The following is a 17,877-nucleotide window of genomic DNA, read 5'->3' as shown; positions in this document are numbered from 1 at the left end:
GGGTGGAGTAGAAACCAAGTAGTTGGAAACTTTCACTCTCTATGTTCTGCGTTTCTTTATTTACAAAGAACATATATGACTTTTGGAATTGGGGTGGGGGGGATTAAAATGTTTACAAAAAGGATTAAACTAGCTGCTCTCCCAGGTGCCACTGAGTAGATCTGTCAGTCATTATCACACAAATAAAATTGCTGCTGCTTTACTCCCTGGAGCTGACCACGCAGAGCTGCCCGGGGAAGAGGCAGCTGGATATGGACAGCAAGCTGGGGCCTGTGGTTTGAAATTACAGCCTTGTGGCTTGAGTTGGGCTCTCATTTGAGCCACTAACTTTCTACTTACATTGTAGATGGACGTACTATACTGTCTCATCTAAGACCAGAGTCCATGAAGGTCCTGTAGAAAGAAGTACTTTTGTGATTTTTTTTTAATGGGTCCAAACTACTTCAAAAGAAACCTTAGACTGTCTTTTGGTCAGGCAGGATTTCACGTGAGTCATGTCAAAAGCCTCAGCCACGTTCTGACAGCCGAGCAACCAGGAAAAGGTCACACACAGCTTCGGTCACCATGAAAGGCACTAAAGGCCTCTTCCTGCCCAGAGACCCTGCCAGTGGGCAGTCTGCCCGAAGACTAACCAGTCCTGTTTGTTTCAGATATTTGGCTTCTTGGCAACTGCAGTGTACGCGGTGAACACATTCTTGGCAGTTCAGAAATGGAGAGTCAGCATCCGCCAACAGAGCACCAATGACTACATCCGAGCCCGCACGGAGTCCAGAGACGTGGATGGTCGGCCTGAGATCCAGCGCCTGGACACGTGAGGACCTGCCAGAGTCCTTTTCCCTCCCATCCTCGTGCCCATCCTCTCAATCAACTTTTCTTTCCCTAGTCACACCAGATTTTCGCATGATTAAGTTGAATTTTTTCTTTTTGGTAAAGGCTCATTTTGGGAAAGGGTTTTCAGAGGAGCCCTGTCAGTGGGTACATGGGTGGAGGCAGCCCCCCATACCCAGCTGTTCAGTAGTGGGCTGGAGCAGCCCATGAATTCTCCAGCCTTTGGTGGCTGCAGGAGCAGCTGACCATGTCTAGCTTAGGTCTTAACTGTTTCCAAGCACAGGCTTCACATCTGACTCTGAACCACCCTTTTATATCAAGACTTTGGATTAAATGGGACTGCTAAGAGGGAAATAATCAAGGAATGAAAGTACAGCATTAGAATGGTCAACCATGATGATTCTTGGGTAGCCTCTGGGGATATCACACAGCTGGGGCACCCTTTGGACTCCTGTTGAGTCTGGCTGCCAGTTCCTCACCTATTCCTTGTCTTCCATACCTCCTGGCATTGAGACAGCCAGCACAAGCCCAAAAGGCCATGTTTGACACTGAGGGTCTTGGGGGATGGATGTACTACTCATTGACCTCTTTACTGGGTCTGGACCTTACAAGGATGGGAAACATTGCTGTCCTCTTGGTACAGCTTTACAGGATTGCTGATGCTTAGAAGTCACTTGATTTTTTCCTCAAATGAATTCCTTCCCAGATTCTTCTTCAGAAATATGGGGACCAGCTTGTTTTCTCTACCTACCCTAAATACCTGGAGGCTGAGTTGCAGATTTTCTGTAATTTTACCTTCTCAGGTAAAAGCCATGAAAGAACTACAGTCCATTCTACCAGCCAAAGCACTTGCCCTTTTGCTGGCTTCATGGACCACAGGTGGTGTATGTTTGTGTATGTTACAAATAAGCATGCACACATATAGATACATCCCTTCCATTTTAGGGGTGTGTGCTAATTTTCAAATGCCTAAGGAGAGCTGTAGAGTGTTTCTGAATACAGTTGTCTAGGATTTGAAAATGCTTGAATTTGCACCATGACACATCCTTTCACTGCTTCAGAAGGCATTAATTGTAGGTTTTGGCACCTCGGGGTCATAGCTGTGAACATCAATCTTGGAAATTATTGGTGAAAATTCTAGTTACTTAAGGCTTTTTATTAGATTCTTGGTAAACTGAAGATTATTGTTTATGGTGAATGAGTTAAGCCCCTCTGATGCTTTAGTGTTTTTTTTTCCTAGTGGATTTTAATTGTATCTTTTATGAAAAAATAGTTTTAATTTATCAGGTTTTTACTCTTTGAACTGTTTTAATGTTTACAAGCCTTCCTCTAGTTCTGATATTATATGTTTAGCCCTCACCAAGGAAAAAACACTTACTGTTGGCTGGAAACGTTTGCAGTAATGTGGAGAATCCCCAAGGTCTTGTACTAAGGATCGTTTATAGCTTTAGCAGTGTACTGTGTAATAATTGAGAGAGAGAGAATGAATGAATATATATATATTTAGAGATGGGAAGAGGAGAGCTTGTGTGAGAAAGTGTCTGTACGTGTGGTATTGCATGCATCATAAAACAGCAGTGTCTGATTTTAAGTAGTCAGGGGATTGATCAGGTAATACCGTTAAGCTGGGGATTTCTGCAGGAAATGGTGCTGTGATGTCTCTGAAGGATTGGCATAGGGGTTAGTTCCTTGAACCGAACATCAGGTACAGTCTGAGTTCTGCTGCAGTCCTTTCCAGGGCTGTGGGCTGCTGGTGGGACCCAATCTGGTGGTAACTGAGCTCTCCTTGGCTCCCACAGAGGCAGCCTGGCCTGGTCACAGCTGGGTGTGCTGCCCAGCAGATCTGATAGCACCCTCTTCCCACGTACGTTGTGAGTCCATACAACTCATGCTTTGCAAACTTTGAACCTATCTTAATTAGTGATTTTGGGGATGATTGTGATATGTGGATTTTATCTGTTCATCTGTGTATTTATTTTGCATTTGTTGAGTGTGTTCATAGTCAAAATTGACTTATTGCCCTCTGTAAGAGTTCCATTTATAAACAGGGTCGCAAAGACTCAGACTTACATTAAATAGGGCCCACTTAGAGGACCATCTGGACTTTATCAGAAATCTCCCTCTGGGAATCGTTACTTGACCTTAATAACAGCCTGCCTTTGAAGAGAGATTGAAAAACAGAACATTATTCAGGCGGGATTGTTGCCCAAGTTTTTCCAAGTCACTTCAATAAAATCAGTTTATCACCTGGGAAAAGGAGACAATTAATTGGCTTCCCAAGGATGTGTTGTCAGCTTCATAAAACAGTTCTGAAGCCCATCAAAATTGTCAGTACTGATGAAAGATAAAAAGTGATGGCTTCTTATGCCACCAAGGGACTTAGGAGTTAGTTCGCATCCTAGTGTTAGAATCTTTGGAATTATTTATGTCCCTGTAACTATTTACTATCCTTTGTGCCATGAGGCTTCCTGTGATTTTTGTAAATGTATTTCCTAATATTTAATTAACTCCCACTAGAACCGGAAGTAGCTGTGTACACTTTGTAACTGGTGCCACGCACAGGCACACATCCATCCCATCACAGCCAGCCAGTGTGGTGAGGAAGGTTATGGCAGGAATCGAGCATGGCTGTTTGTGGTGAATGTGAATATAGAGGCACTTCTGTTTTTCTTATTTTGCTACTCTATATGTACAAACAGAAGACAATCTAGATTTGGAGTACTTAAAATGACCTCTTTGCAAATTGAAGGAAACATATTTTTGCATTTAACATTTTGGAAGTTTGGGGAATTTTAAGATTGAGGCAACCTTAGCTTTTCTGAGTTTTCTAATGGGATGATACTGGTTTTTATAGTTCAAGCCAAACTTGAAGAGAACTGCAGTTGCTGTATGAGTTAATTTGTTTCTGGGACTGTACAGTTGAAACTCTTAAGAATTTGGTAGAACCTATGGTGGTTTTAAATGGATGCAAACACTGACATCTTCTGAGAAAGTTTTTCTTGGTGCTCATTTGGTCTATTTGGTGATTTTCCTTTATCTTCCCTTCACACTGCTGACAACACAGAGGGAAATATCTTTTCCCTTTCATACAGAGAGATTACCATCATGAAAACCTGAAGATATTTGTTCGTCCCATAGAAACCTGGGAAAGGGCAAAAGCTGTTACAGATTAAAATCATGTAAGAGAAATTTGATTTAAAATTAAAAAAAAAAAAAAAGATTTTTATCTTCTGTAGCAGCAGCCATCCAAATAGTTTCCCTTTGCCTACAAAAAAAGCAAACATGTAGCAGCCTGCTCAGCCCAGGCCACAGGGAAACCCGTGAAGATCCCAGCCCAGGGAGGTGGACGACCCCCAGCCCTTTGGACACCATTCTCCCCATCCTGCCAGGAAGGTGCCCAACTACAGTTAGCCTGGGGCATCTTGACCTCCACCCTGTTTGGGTTTTGATGTGAGTCTCATGATTCAGTTGAAAACATTCCTACTCTTTAAAGTTTACAGTTTTACTTGCCTTTCTTTGGGGCTTTCTTGTTGATTCAATCTTAAGTGAAACCACAGGCCATCTCTGATGTCCACACACATGAATTATTGTTTGCAGAGCCTTGAACTTTAGGTGTCATGTCCTACGAGTGGCCCAAGCTTATCTCTTCTTGTAGACTTGCATGTGCTGTTTGGGAAGAAACCCCTCAGTTTTCTCTGTGTTCAAGAGGTGGGCCAAGGTCTAATTCTGACTGTGTGAGCTTTTCCATACAAGTGGCAGGACCTGTCCTAACAACTGAATAGAGCATAGAGACAGCATGTGGTCAATTTAGTGATTCTGGAAGGAAGTGATAGTCTAAGTATGCATAGTAATGCAACCAGGAAACCAGTGTGGCTGCTGCTAAATTGTCCTCTTCTTCATATCCTATCATAGGGAAATAATGACGTTAAACAGGTAACAAAAAGAGAAACACCTTCTAGGCCTAGGACTGCCGTTGATTCTCTCGAGCACGTCAAAAAGTTGCTCTAAATGCTCTTTTAGCTCCTAGTGATGTTGCAGAATCCGGACTTTCTCTTCCCCAGAGCCTTTGTAATTTTATCAGCACCCACTTCCAAGACCAGCCAGGTGACAGGCTTGTTGGGCTAACCTGCTGCAGTCAGAGCAGGGACAGGTGAGGGAGGTGAGAGGTGAAGGAGGCCACAGCATATCCAGGCTCTCTCTGCTGTCAGTCTGTTTACAGCACTAGACATGTTCACAGACCCAGGCCATCTTGAAAAAAATGTGCTTGGTTAACTGTCATCCTCTCTCTCCTTTGAAAAGTGAGGTCTTGTGTGTTCTGTAATCAGCTTGAGTGATGGGGCCAGTATTCCTTGGCGCTATGGGTGGCTTGGTGTCTCTTGTTCAGGAACTCGTGGGTCTGCACAGGCAACTCAGAATCTGGTTTGGGTGCCATCTTTGACACTTAGGACACAGGCCCAGCACTGTCTCCCTTTAGCTTAGTAGACTTTCCTGCCTCTTTATAAAATCTGTTTTTTTTAATTCTTGGCAGATATCATTAAAATCATCTGAGCTGTCTGGTTGAGAAGGTAATTTGAAATATTTGACCTTTTACATTTCTTTTATTTAGAAACTGTCTCAGTAAGAAATTATCTGTTAGTAGATTTTTCTTCTGAAAGTGAAATGTTCTGTTGTACTTTTCTTCATTCCAATAAAATGTACTCGTCTGTACACTCCTTCGGCTTGAGGTAGAGGAGTGGGTCTTGATATATTTTTCTGTTTTTTTTCCTGAAATGTATTCTTTTTCCATTTAGATACAGTTTCTCAACTTCTGAGATTTTTTTGTCCTCTGTAGTTTTTCTTATTCCATAAATCTAAAAGTGAAGTAAAAAAATCGCAGTTTGCATAGAATTAAGTTGCGATTATGAATCTTGATTAGCATATCTATTTTATAGGGTTAGTTTATCTACATTTTTTTATGCTAAGACTTTATTGGGTGACTTGCCACCGAGACACTAAGGTGGTTATGTTTTCTTTGGGGTGCATAAGATACAAAGGCCAGAGAGCCTTCAGCTGAGGGATCAGTGCTGCCTGGGCTCTGGTGAGCTGTCAGAACTTTTGTAGTTCTCATTTACAAGTAAGAACTTGCCTCAAGCTACGTTAATCAGCTTTGAGAGTGGAATTTAGGATGAGGCCCAAAGTTTCTTTTTATAATTGTGCCTCAGAAGAGAGAAGATGCCTTATAAGATTCTGATAATGATTTGTATGGGATTCAGTAACAGTCTGAATATATCAATTCTGAGTCATCTTTGGTGACACTGCTCTTAAATACCACCTTTTATTAGGAAAGCAACCCTAAGGAATGGTCAGGAAAATGAGGGTGGTAGGGGGTCATTTGATGCCCACCCCAGGTGGGGCCAAGTATGACTAATGGGTAGTTTCTCTCTGAGGACCCTGTCTTGCCTTCCTACCTTTTCAGAATCGATTTTGCAAGTTCCCGTGCTCTGTTCTTTGTGCAGAAGTGAGGAAGGCAAGCCTTCAGGGCTTGAAGGTACACCTGGCTGGTCCCAGGGCTGGAGGACGGCAGGCTCCTGGAGGAGGGGGAGGGCAGGGACAGCCCCATGCCAGCTCAGGCCTATGGTGGGGGCCACCTGCTTCCAATTCTTCATGCCACAACCCATTTAAAATGAGTTTTCAAATCCTGCCCCACAGTAAAATTAGTTTATTTGGATAAAATCATTTTTTCTCATAACTTGATTTTGTTTAATGTGGTTCCCTTTAAGAGAATGCTAGCAATCGAAGCTATTTGTATATGTTGAAGTTTGTAGGGGCTCAGGAACCATGGCAAAACAGTAAACTATTTATTATAGGTATGACTGTATTTTTTTTTCCAAAGTAGGTAGTTCTATCTTTGTATATTTTAAGACAAATAATAATCACTTCACCTCTGGTGCCTTCCATGTGTCACAGAAGCACTCTTGTCAATCATGGAATTGAAAAAAAGATGTACATTTAGTTAAACCAGATAACACTATTTTTGTAGCATGATTTTAGATTGTGTCCTTTTGATATTGCTTTTAGCAATGCTGGTTTTGAGGTTTGGCCATTTCCCCTTTAACTTCGTACAGTTTAAAAAAACAAAAACCAGCTGGCTTTCCCTGTCTCTTGTATACTGCTTTCTGCCTAACATCTCTTTCTGCTTATTTAAATAGTCTGAGAGTGAGTATGTATTTCTGTGAAATAATAATTAATCAGTATAATTGCATTTGACATTTTGAACCTCTTGCTCCATTTGAAAGGCATGGCACACCTCAAACAGCAAGAGGAAAGTTGTTCCATTTTTAAAAAGAAAAGAATATCATCAATGCTGTCTTCCCTGTCTTTGGTTTAAAATGATGACAGGCCAGCTCCTGGCCCCTTCTCTACTGTGGCGTGCTGGCAAGCAGGAGGGTTTCTCCGGCTTGGTGTTTCCCAGGGTGAGCTCAGGCCTGTCCCAGTAACCTGATTACCTGCTTCCCTCTGTCGGGCCAACTAGGCTGCCAGGCAGGCCTTCCACTCGGACTTCAGATGGGTTTGTGGGTGCTCTTGGTCAGTTCAGTGGCCCTTTGTAGGGTTTTGGCCTTAACAAAACAGATCCTTTGCCAGGAGGAGATCGATATCAACACACAGATAACACTCTAGCTGCTCTTCCTACTCTCCGTCCGCAGGACTAATAGATGTGTCTGGCCAAGAAGTCTTGAGTGAACTAGCTGAGCCATTGCGAAATGAAGGTATCAAGTTACTGAAACAGTGATAGAATTTTTTGGTCTCTTGAAGGGCCAGAATATGTAGTTATTTTATAACAAAGGAAGTCAAGTCAGATGGCCAAGTCATAAATCTTTCCAGTGTGATTACTCATGGATACTTCCCTGAGTGGCACTTTGGGAGCAATGCCAAGGCAATTTCTTTTTATCAGTTTAAAGACACAGCTGTGGGCCCTTCTTTGTGAATTTGGTTTATGCTGTTGTTGCTCAGAACTCCTGTCCTATCTCTTCAGACTGTCCCAGAACTAGGGGGACACCTAGTTCTGACTGCTTCTTGGGTTTGACTGTCCGTCTGGAGTGTTTTTGGGGGCCCCCAAAACTTGGCTTCTTTTTATTTGTCCGACAGCAGAGAAGGCCTCACGTTGCCCTTTACTTTCTTTTGAAGGACCAATTTCTTCATGGTACTTGTCCTGATTATTTTCATAGTGTTCAAATCTGTATTTTTGTATGTAGAGGGAAATAATTTTCTCAACACTAATCGCTAATAAATATTGTATTAAATTGTCATGAAGGAGTTCTTGTTTAATAAATGGACATGTAAAAATGTTATTTTCTCTTCTCTTTTCTTACTCTTAACATATATCTCCTGCCCCTTCACAGGCTTGCTAGGTGGAGGGTGAATGCAGCCACAGTCCATGGGGCAGGACAAGTCCTCTGGGATACCAGGTCAACCGCCAGGTTGGCTGGGGCTGGCGAGTATATAACACCCCATTGTGTGCCTCTTTTGCCTTCTGTACTTTCAACTCTCCCACACTTTCAGAATGTGTTTTGTGTGACATTTGGAGCAGCTTTCCTGTACTTGCTGCTGTGTATCCCATTCTCTATTGCAGTGCTTTGGCCCTGGGCCAGAAATCCACCCAGAGTCCCCCAAGCTGCCATTCCGAGGTCCCTGGTACAACCGGTTTCCACAAAAGCCCCAGGTTCTGGCTACAGGCCTTTATCTTGATACATAAGGGAGAGGGCCCTGGGCCTCCTCAAAGGGCCATGGTGACCTGAGCAAGTTATCTAACCTTTCTTAGTTTCCTTGACTATAAGATAGGATTGAGTGAGTATTATATAAGAAAATTCACATCAGATACTTAGCCCAGTGCCTGGCACAGAGTAAGAGCTCATGTATTGTTGTTAAAACCTAAATCTGCCAGGGTTTCACAACATATGTGGGGTGAGATTTTTTTTCAAACATGCACCAAACAGGTAGTCAGTCTAGTTTAATCCATGATGGCCTTTTCAGGATAGGAGATTCACATGCAAGAGAACAGGCTACAAGTACCCAAAACACAGGCCCAGAACTCTGGCTCACTGACCAGGCCTCTTGGGTCACAGGAAATGCCATTTGTTAAGAAGCTGCTTTTGTATAAAAAGAATATATGTATATATATATATATACATAGTTAAAAAAATCCCATTGAGGATACATACACAGTATAAGTTCTGAGGTGAACCCAGAAGGGTCATCTCATCTCATGGGATGGTCAGCAACTGCTCTGGTGTCTGGAAGTACATTGTTCTGGGAACGTCTTATCTGCTGACTGTCCCCCAGAGAAAGAGTGGGTTTGGCTGGGCCCGCCCAGCTACCCACAATGCTGTCACTGCTCTTCCCTCTTTTAGTACCCTGCATCTCCTGGACTTGGCCAGCTGTACACGAACTGTTTCTCTGAACAGTGTAAGACCCAGAACAGTCATCTCACCCAAGGAAAACTTGAGGTTTTCAAGGGTGTGGGGTGTTAGTTATGGGCACCAAGACCCACTCTCTCCTAGATGATAAGGCAAGGTCGGTTTTCTCCCCATTTCAAGATCAGAGGGAAGAGCTGTATGCTGAACAAGAGACTCTTGGAAGGACCATTTTCAACAAAGTGCCCAGCACAGGCAGGTGTACCAAGTGCAGACAGGCATCAGAAACCACTGGCATCTAGCAGGTTAGCCCTTTGATGCTTTCTGTCTTACTGTTCCATTTGGAAAATGCAGACCAAGCCCCATCCCCTACCACACACACCACCCAACTCCAGCATGAATTGCTTACTGGGAGAGGTGGCAGTCAGTTTCTGTCTGATCCTAGGCTCCAAGCACTGGCAACAACTCGGCTTTGTGTCCTTTTGCTTGTCTTTGGCAGAGAGGGTAAATGACTTGAGTTCTGTGGGCAGAAGTGGGGAGATGGGGTGGAGATGCCCTCCTGCAGAGTGGTTAAATAGTGCTAAGCAAGGGGTGCAGTCTGTAGACTGGATTCAGGAACATGAGGCAGTGAGGAGGGTCCCCTAGTCAGAACTCCCACTGCTGCTCAAGAGGGCACAGCCTCTCTTCCACAGGGTCCCCTGGGCACAATCTGAGCCAGCTTGGGCAGGAAGGTGCAGGAGTGGCTCCTCGGGCTCCAAGACATGGGCAGACCTTCAGTCGGAGTCGGAGTCAGAATTCTCTTCTGAAAGGAAAGCAGAAGCGTACTTGTCAGGAGTTTCCAGACAGTGGCCTGGGAACAGTCTCCAGGGAAGCACAGTCAGTTTACTGGCAGGAGCCCTAGGCTCAGGTCTCTTCCCACAAGCTCCTACACAGCCATCAAGACACAGTTCTAGGGTCACCTCTACTAGCCTCCAGCCTAACTGGCACACAAATGGGCCCTCTAATTCCTCTCTTTGTACCTGTTGGTGCCTGTTTTGCTGTTACAATTGCCACTCCATCTGGGACGCCTTCCCTGACTTCTGCTCTGGGTACCCCTTGCCCCAGTATGCCCCTTTGATGACATGAATCCCACTGTATACATCGCCACTGTCTGTTCCCAGCTCTGACTCCTGTCTGGGCTGTGAGCTCCCCAAGGGCAGGTAATCGGCCCGTTCATCTGTGCATGCTCATCAGGTGTTTGGTTCAACAGATGTTGATATCAGGGCCCTGGAGGAAGCAGGGGACACAGGGCTGAAGGTCTCACAGCTGTCAGCCACCAGTAGTAAGTTTCTCCATCTGGAGCCCACCTGGGAATGTTCAGTAGGCTGCAGAGCCCTGAACTCAGTCCCAGGTCAACTCCTGGGTCTCTGGGCAATTCCAGTGTTGGAGCCTCCACCCACTCTGCTCCTCCTGCCCCTCTGGGTTGTGGCCCAGGAAGCCCCTCCTGACACACCTTTGCAGAGCCCCCACCACAGGCCCTGTCTCAGGGCATAGGTACCCCAAGGGGGCTTTGTCATTACAGGTGAAACCTGACTTTTGTAAAATCAGGTAATGTGCATGACAGCTGTTCTGAGCTGCTGAACGACAGCTGGAAGCTGCATATATGGCACTTCCCTTTGAAATAAAAACAAAGCCAACCCAAGCTTGCCTGGCTTTGGCTGAGTGCTGCAGATAAGGACAAAAGAGCCTGAGTCCCAGGGGCTGGTGACTGCAGTGTCCAGGTGCCTCAGGGCTCATCAGGAAGGTTTCACCCAGAAGGAGGTACTTGTAACAGGCATGCTGGGCATGCCCTTGGCTTACCCCTCCTGGGAAGGTGAGGTCTGAAGGAGCCTTATGCTCCCTGAGGGGACCGGCTTTATGATCAGTGCCACATGAAGGGATACAGGCACTGGGCTAGGGAAAAAACACTTCCTGCCTATCGAGTGAGGAAATGCGCCCATGCCAACCTCACCAGAGCCAAGCTACCCACTAGGGGGCGGGGGGGCACTGCAATAACAATCCCCAAGTTGATCTGTTGGATTCTCACCCACCTTCTGCCTTGTCAGCTGTGGTCTCATCTGCTGAGTCTCCTTGTTTGAGGAATTTGGCTACATCGTTAAAGATCAGGTAGAAGTCAACGGCGAACACAATTGTGGCAAAGAAGCCAAACACCTGTGGGGAACAGATGGTGGGAGTGCTGGGGGAGGGCATGCAGGTAGATAGGGCACATCATCAGGAGCTGGGAACCCTGGGGCAAAGATGCTGGGAAAGGGGAGGGAGGACAAGACTGAGAGGCTGCCTTCCTGCCTCCCACTCCCGGCCCCCAGCCATTTCTTATCAGTGGATGAGCATCTGGAATTGGCAGGCATGGCCCCCTCTGATTCACGACAGATAGGCAGATGAGCTGTTCATCTGGTTTGGCAAATGCCTTTCAGAGCTCAGAGGCCAGCAGAAGAAATCTCTAATGAGAAGACACTAGGGGATAGCTGAGGTTCACAACAGAAATGAGATGGGGCCCTCACAGGGGAAGAATGCGTTCCCAGGTCTCTTATCAGGTGAGTGTCCCAGTAAGAACCTAAGGCTTGGGGGTGGGGGATGAGCTTGGGGTGGTGGACACTACCTCCCAGGGGTAGGACAGCTACTCACTCCAGCTGCTTTGGAGGCCCCGTCTGAGTATTTTGCAACAGCTGTGATGGAGATGGCAAAGTAGATGAGGGCCGCCGTCACACAGCGCAGGAAGTCCTGGGGAGAGGAGCACAGTGTAAGGAGCATGGCATGGGGATGAGCCAGCAGGGAGCCAAAGTAGGATAAGGGGCTAAGGAGGGCACCCGAGCTGCAGGAACAGGGCTGGAACCATACTGTCTCCAGAGGAGCATGAACATGGTGGCCTCGGGTCCAGCAGCCATGGGGCTCCTACCCTCTCCTGCCCTACCTGCACTTTCTGACCTTTCCTTACCCCCACTCCTGCCCAGGTGCTCTCATCTTAGTCTGGTTGTCCTGCTGGCTGTGAACAGCAGAAACTGCGATGGGCGAGGACCAGGCTGCTACATCCAGCATGTCCTGAAGCTGCAAGTTTCCCAACTCATTGGGAAGCCAGAGGTTGGGAACCTTGTGGCATACTCCCTTCTGGCTCTCCAATGGGGCATTCTGGTCCTCTGCCTTGCTCTGCCACACACTTGTTCCAGACCTATTTATGTAGGGGCTTCTGCAGACCCACCCTTACAATGGGGACAGTGTGGAGCCCTCATTGGGTGGGTGAGAGAATGCTGGATGTGAATCGAGAGACTAGGGTCAAGTCCAGCCTCTAGTGACCCTTCTCTCTGTCTCATTTCATTCAGCAAAGTACACTGGTGGGGTTCTGGCCCCTCCCAGGTGATAAAGCAAGGCCAGGGATGCCAGATAGCTGAGGCCTGGGTAAGCCCGGCAAATCCTCAGTTAACCCACATTGTGGAAATGGCTTAAAATTCTGTAGCTGAGGCTCATTCCGCACAGGCACAGATCTGGGTTGGGGGATGGGGTGCAGCAGCGCCACCTGGTGGCCAGGGGCAAAGGGGCCATCTTTGGGTTCCCATGCCTTGTGGTTTCCCTGCCTCACAGATGGACCCTGGCGGCTGGAGAGGTGCAGCAACCTGTTCCAGGTGATGTGGGTGGTGGGGCCAGGGCAGGGATTATCTGAAGCCAGGTCTGTCCACTTGGCTCTAACCAACTATAAACAGCTCCTCCAGAGCATGAAGAAAGGATCACAGCTGAAAAGGACTGAGATGCACGGCTCCGGCTTCCCCCTCTGGTCATTCTAGGCTAGACAGCCCCTGGTCCCTGCTCATGGACTGGGCAGCCAATCACTTCCTCCGGGGCCCCAGCCCTCACCATCATGGGCCAGCATAGGCCCTGCCATTTGTCACTCAGTTGCATAGCATCAGCAAAGAGGAAGTAGAGGGCCAGCAGGAACTCTAGCAGGGGCGCCGTGAGGAAGGCGGATGCTGAGGATGCCACATAGCAGACGAAGGTGATGAACGAGAGACCCTGGAAGACAGAGGGGAGGAAAGTTAGTCTTCACAGCCCCTTCCCCGTGTTCCTCTGAGCCCAGCCCTGCAGTCAGGAACGGAGGAGGGCACTCAGGCTCCAGCAGAGAAGGGACCTGCCCAAAGTCCCGTAGCCAAGAAGTGGTCAAATAGGTTCCAAACCCAGCCATGGGCCCAGGCCCAGCCTACGCTACCCCAGCCCTCTGCATTAGGCCGAGTCCTGACCTCACTCCAGCTCCTTGCAAGGACCTAATCAGGAAGCCCCAGCTTCCCCAGTGTGTCCTGTCCCCAGAGGGCCACCTCTTAGGGCTGGTCCCTCCCCCACCCCAGCAGGCTCTGTGGCAAAAACCACCCAACTCAGATAGTGTCCAACAAGCAGTCTCGAGGACAGCCCACTAAAATAGGAAACAGTTTTGAAAAATAGCCCCCAACACCTAAGATGTGTGCTTTTCACTGAATGTAAACTTTACTTTGAAAATAAAAAACAGTGAACTTTGGTGAATGATATACATGCTGAAGTGTGTGGAGCTGAAATGTGCTGATGTCTGCAATTTACTCTGAATGCATCAAAAAATAAAATGGGCTGATGGACAGATAGACAGACATGGGATAAAGCAAATATAACAATGTCAATTGTACAGTCTAGGAGGTGGGCATATGAGTGGTCACTGGAAAAATCCTTCAGCTCTTTTAATGCTTGAAAATTTTCATGATAGGAAAAAAAAAAACCCCAGGAGACCCTGCACTCATCCTAACACAGCCTTGGTGGAAGGTAGGGAAGTCCGAGAGCCTTTAGGGTGTGCTACCCTTTGAGACAGAAACTCCATACCTGGTAATTCATTCCAAGGAAAAAGTTCAAAAGGGACAGGAAGAACTACAGTAACCAAAATGCTCACTGCTATCCCGGCCAGCACCCTGGGCTGGAGAAGGCTGAGGCTCCAGGGGTGGCTCTGTCCCTGGCTGGCGGTGCAGGGCAGGCCAAGACCTCAGGGCTATTCCCTGGGCCGGCGGCTTGTGGTCTTCACCTCAACCTCACGGCCACTCGGGTGCCAGGTGCCATGCACGGCCCCGTTTCACAGATGAGAAGACTGTGGTTCACAGAGGTGAGGTGACTTGCTCCAAAATCGGAAGCCATTGCTGCCCAACCCCACAGGTGGAGTTCTTATGCAAAAATGCCCTGGGGGTGCTGGGGAGGACTTCGCTGGCCTGGTTTCTGTCACTGCGGCTGGGTTTGAGCACATCACGGCTGGGGAGCTCAGAGTGGGGCCTGGGGACTGCTGCCCCAGCTCAGGGGGTCCCATGGGGACACCAAATGTCCCACAGGAAGCAGTGGCTGCTTCAGATAAATGAGCTGTGGGGAGTCTCACAGCACCTCCTTCTGCTCTGTAGTGGTCAGCCCTCAGACAGATAGGAAACCAAGTCACAGAATGTGGTAGAGACTGCCAGAGCCTCCCAAGAAGACTGTCCCTGATCAGGGCCATCCACAGCCCCTCCCTTACTTCCTGTGCTGAGGGCTGTCCTGGCGCCCCTCCCCTTCCTGCCCCTCCTTCCCCCCACCAGCCCAGTTCTGGGGATCCCCCTCTCAATTCCTGTTTCCTTACCCCCTGATCCTGGTGGCCCTCCCTCCCCTTCCAGTCCAGGTCGGTTTCCCCACCTTGCTTGGGCCTGGGGTAGGGGGAGGTGACCACGGAGGCAGGAGCCCCAGGCAGGCTTCCCTTGTACCCTAAGGGCCCACCCCTCCCCCTCATCCTCCTTGACCCAGATCCCTGTCCCCCAGTTGGGCCCAAAGCCTCCTCTGGCTGGCACCCTCTCCACTCATGGAGTCCTGGGGTGGGGTCCCTTCAGTGAACTGTACATTCAAGGCTTCTCCCCCAAAGTGGACCATCGGTGTCCAGGGTGGGGCAGGGTGGCCAGTCGGAAGGCGGCTCCTGGAGTTGGGACTCCATCCTTGGGCCCAGATGCCTCCCCCAGGTTGGGCAGGTGCTGGGCCGGTGCCCACCCCCATAATTCCCCTCACTCGGATTCTCGATGGGCCCCCTGTCAAACCCCACAGACACTCAGCGCCTCAGCTTTCTCGTCTGCAAAGTGGGAATAACGACAGGCTCAGCCAAGTTTCTGGGAGATGGAAGCAACAATCGGCCACCACCCAGTGCTTGTCCCTCATCCCCCTGCCTTGCCTCTTCCTCCGTCATCGCTGCAGACCCGGATCCAACACCCACCCCCACCTACACACACACACTCCCCACGCGGACAGTGCGGGAGTATTAGGAGGACAAAGAAGGCCCAACGGGCGGGTAGGGCGAGCGGGAAGGAAGAGGAGCTCCAAGGGGGCAGGGTGAGGGGCTGGATCCCTGCGAGGGCGGGGATGAGGGGATGAGGTCACCCGGCCCAGCTTCCGCTCCTGCCCCTCTGCAGGCTCCGGGGCTCTACCGCACCCCCAGGGCGGCCCTGGCCTGGCCTGACCCTGGGGTAAGGGTGGGGGGCGAGTTTGTCCATCCCGCTCTACACAGCCACTCCTTTCCCCCACCCCAGCCAAAGAACTGCCCGGGCTCCTCTCCGGCCTCCCGGCCCCAAGGGCGCTGCAGCCTTCGCCCGCAACCCGAGGCCCTGCGGGACCTGGCTGCACCCGGGAGAGCGGGCCAGGGCGCGGGGAGAGGAGCCCGCAGCTCCACTCGGAGAGTGTGCGGAGCGGAGTCCCCAAGGCCCAGAGAGGGTGCAGGCGACCGAGAGCCACAGCGCGGACCGACCCCTCGGCAGGGGCCTCGCTCCCGACCCAGGCACGCTGAGAGCCCCCCAACTTCACGCGGTTAAGGAACCGGGGAAGGCCCGGGTGCGGGCGCCGCCTCTCCACCGACATGCGTTATGAGCGTCAGTGAACCCGAACGGAGCTCGGGGAAAAGTTTGCCCAGCTGTGCGGGGCTCTGAGTCATCGGCCGAGCTGGAAGCCGGGGTGGGGGGCGGTGTTCAGCCCGCGGCAGCCGGCCCACCCACCGCCCAGTCCTGGGTCTCAACTTCCGAAAGGAGCGGTCGGAGCTCGGCGCCGCCGAGGAGGGGCGTCTGCCGGGGGCAGCGGGGGGCAGCGCCTGGGGCCCCGCGCTCCTCCGGCCGGGCCCCCGCCGCACTCACCGACTCGGCCAGCAGGAGGCGGCCTTTGCGCGAGCAGAGGAAGGCGCGCGCCGGTAGGAGGGCGCGGAGCCCCGAGACGGCCGGGCCGGGTCGGGAGCGGCCCGCGGGCTCCGGGTCCGGGTCCGGGTCAGAGTTGGGGTCGGGGTGTGGGGGCCACATGGCAGCGGCGGGCGCCCAGGCGCGGCCTCTTTCCCTGGCGCCCAGCGCCTGGGAGGGAAGCGGAAACCGAGACTGTGCGGAAGGAGAAAAAGACGAGGCTCCTGCGGCTGGAGAGCAGCCCCCCGCGCCCCGCCCCCGGCCCGCCCCCGGCCCTCCTCCTCGCGGACCCCGGCGGCCTCTGCTGTCCCGGCCTGCGCCGGGCGGGACCCGCCGCCGTCCGGGCCTGGGCGCCTCACCCCTTCTCTTTCTCCCCTCGCCCCTGACCTGGTGCCTCGAGCCCTGCTCGTTGCCGCCCTGTGCACCGTCCGAGCGCCCACCTAGCTCTCCCTGCCCAGAAGGACTGTCGGCACTCCGCCTGGGGTCTGACTTCCTGCCCCTGTGCGTGCCTGGGACGCAGGGATCTAGGCGTCCAAACGGCGAAGACCCACCCTGTCCTCCCCCGGCTTTGACTGCGCGCCGTGACACTCCAGTCCCCGCTTCTCGGCTCTCAAGTTGTCCTGCGTCCTCGCCGGTCTCCCCTCCCAGCTTAGGCCAGCCCATCCTTCCGAGCCTCTATGTTGGCTGCCCCGGGCCTGGGGCCTCCCCGCTGTCCCCCACCTCTGCCCCCCCGTGCCCTGGAGGCCTCCCAGATGAGCACCTCGGAGCCCTCGCGCCCCGCGCCCCGCACAGACGCGCGCATGCACGCTGTCTCCAGGACGCCCGGAGTTCAGAGCGGCCGGCACCCAGCGAGTGACATTCGTCCTGCGCCTGGGCCTCTGGGGAAGGGCCCCCGTCCTTCTAGTTCATAAGCCAGAGATCTGGGGGTAGGGGCGGCGTCTCCTCGCCCCTGCTCAGCCTCCACTGTCGGTCACAGAGGCCGCCCATCTGCACCTCCGAAAGCCTTCTCTGATGTCATCCACTTCCCTCCATCTCCACGGCTCCACTCGATCCCAACCACCCCCTGCCGTTTCCCTGGACAGTAGTGGGGTGTCTTTCAGAGGTTCTAAACTTCCTCTCGGCAGCCAGAAGGATCCTTAAATCACAAATCCTGGTCACTCCTAACCCTGGCTTGCTTCCCTTCCAATACCTTAGGAGTTTCCCATCTGGCTTGAGGTCTTGGTATAGAGACTGGAAACAGAACCTCTTGCTTCTCCTGCCAGGTTCCCCCCCCCACGCCCCTCCCCCCACCCCCACCTTCTGACAGTTTTTGAACAAACCTGCCATGAGGCCTTTATAGTGCCACCCCTGTATCTGGAATGCTCCTTCCCCTCCTTTCCTAATTAACTCCTCCTTATTCTTCTTCAGAGAAGCCCTCCCTGACTTCTCCACCCAACTAAAAGGCATTGAGTCATGCA

The 17,877-nt window shown here is 50.7% G+C and overlaps 2 protein-coding genes across 7 annotated transcripts in view; one reads left to right on the top strand and one right to left on the bottom strand.

Moving 5' to 3' along the window:
• The window catches only part of CMTM4 (CKLF like MARVEL transmembrane domain containing 4), a 115,943-nt gene extending 101,711 nt beyond the window's left edge, over window positions 1-14,232 (top strand). For 2 of the 6 annotated variants that reach the window (XM_077132643.1, XM_077132642.1), the window contains exons 4-5: window positions 651-811; window positions 8,208-11,805. In XM_077132643.1, the coding sequence (XP_076988758.1) occupies window positions 651-811; window positions 8,208-8,553 (507 nt within the window). In that variant the 3' untranslated portion in view covers window positions 8,554-11,805. Of the gene's footprint in view, window positions 1-650; window positions 8,151-8,207; window positions 11,806-12,208 lie in introns of those variants that run through there. The other 4 variants (XM_077132646.1, XM_077132645.1, XR_013163607.1 and 1 more) reach the window with 3 other exon arrangements.
• On the bottom strand, window positions 8,801-16,639 carry CMTM3 (CKLF like MARVEL transmembrane domain containing 3). Its single transcript, XM_077132647.1, has 5 exons — window positions 16,385-16,639; window positions 13,104-13,259; window positions 11,883-11,978; window positions 11,288-11,408; window positions 8,801-10,020 (listed from the first exon to the last, which is right to left on the bottom strand). Exons 1-5 carry the CDS (start codon window positions 16,541-16,543, stop codon window positions 9,992-9,994), a joined length of 561 nt encoding a protein of 186 aa, XP_076988762.1. The 5' UTR covers window positions 16,544-16,639; the 3' UTR covers window positions 8,801-9,991.
• Between the last annotated feature and the right edge of the window lie 1,238 nt (window positions 16,640-17,877).

This window comes from Tamandua tetradactyla, chromosome 16 (genome assembly GCF_023851605.1).
Source record: "Tamandua tetradactyla isolate mTamTet1 chromosome 16, mTamTet1.pri, whole genome shotgun sequence".
Classification (NCBI taxonomy): domain Eukaryota; kingdom Metazoa; phylum Chordata; class Mammalia; order Pilosa; family Myrmecophagidae; genus Tamandua; species Tamandua tetradactyla.
Note: the sequence above shows the minus strand (reverse complement) of the source record. Positions and strands in the feature narration are given on the sequence as shown.

Excerpts from the sequence above, each read along its gene's own strand:
- CMTM3 (XM_077132647.1), bottom strand. The coding sequence starts at position 16,543 with ATGTGGCCCCCACACCCCGACCCCAACTCTGACCCGGACCCGGACCCG. Across the intron at positions 11,979-13,103 it reads GCCTATGCTGGCCCATGATG|GACTTCCTGCGCTGTGTGAC; the intron begins GTGAGGGCTGGG and ends TCCTCTCCCCAG. Across the intron at positions 11,409-11,882 it reads GGGCCTCCAAAGCAGCTGGA|GTGTTTGGCTTCTTTGCCAC; the intron begins GTGAGTAGCTGT and ends TGTTCCCCACAG.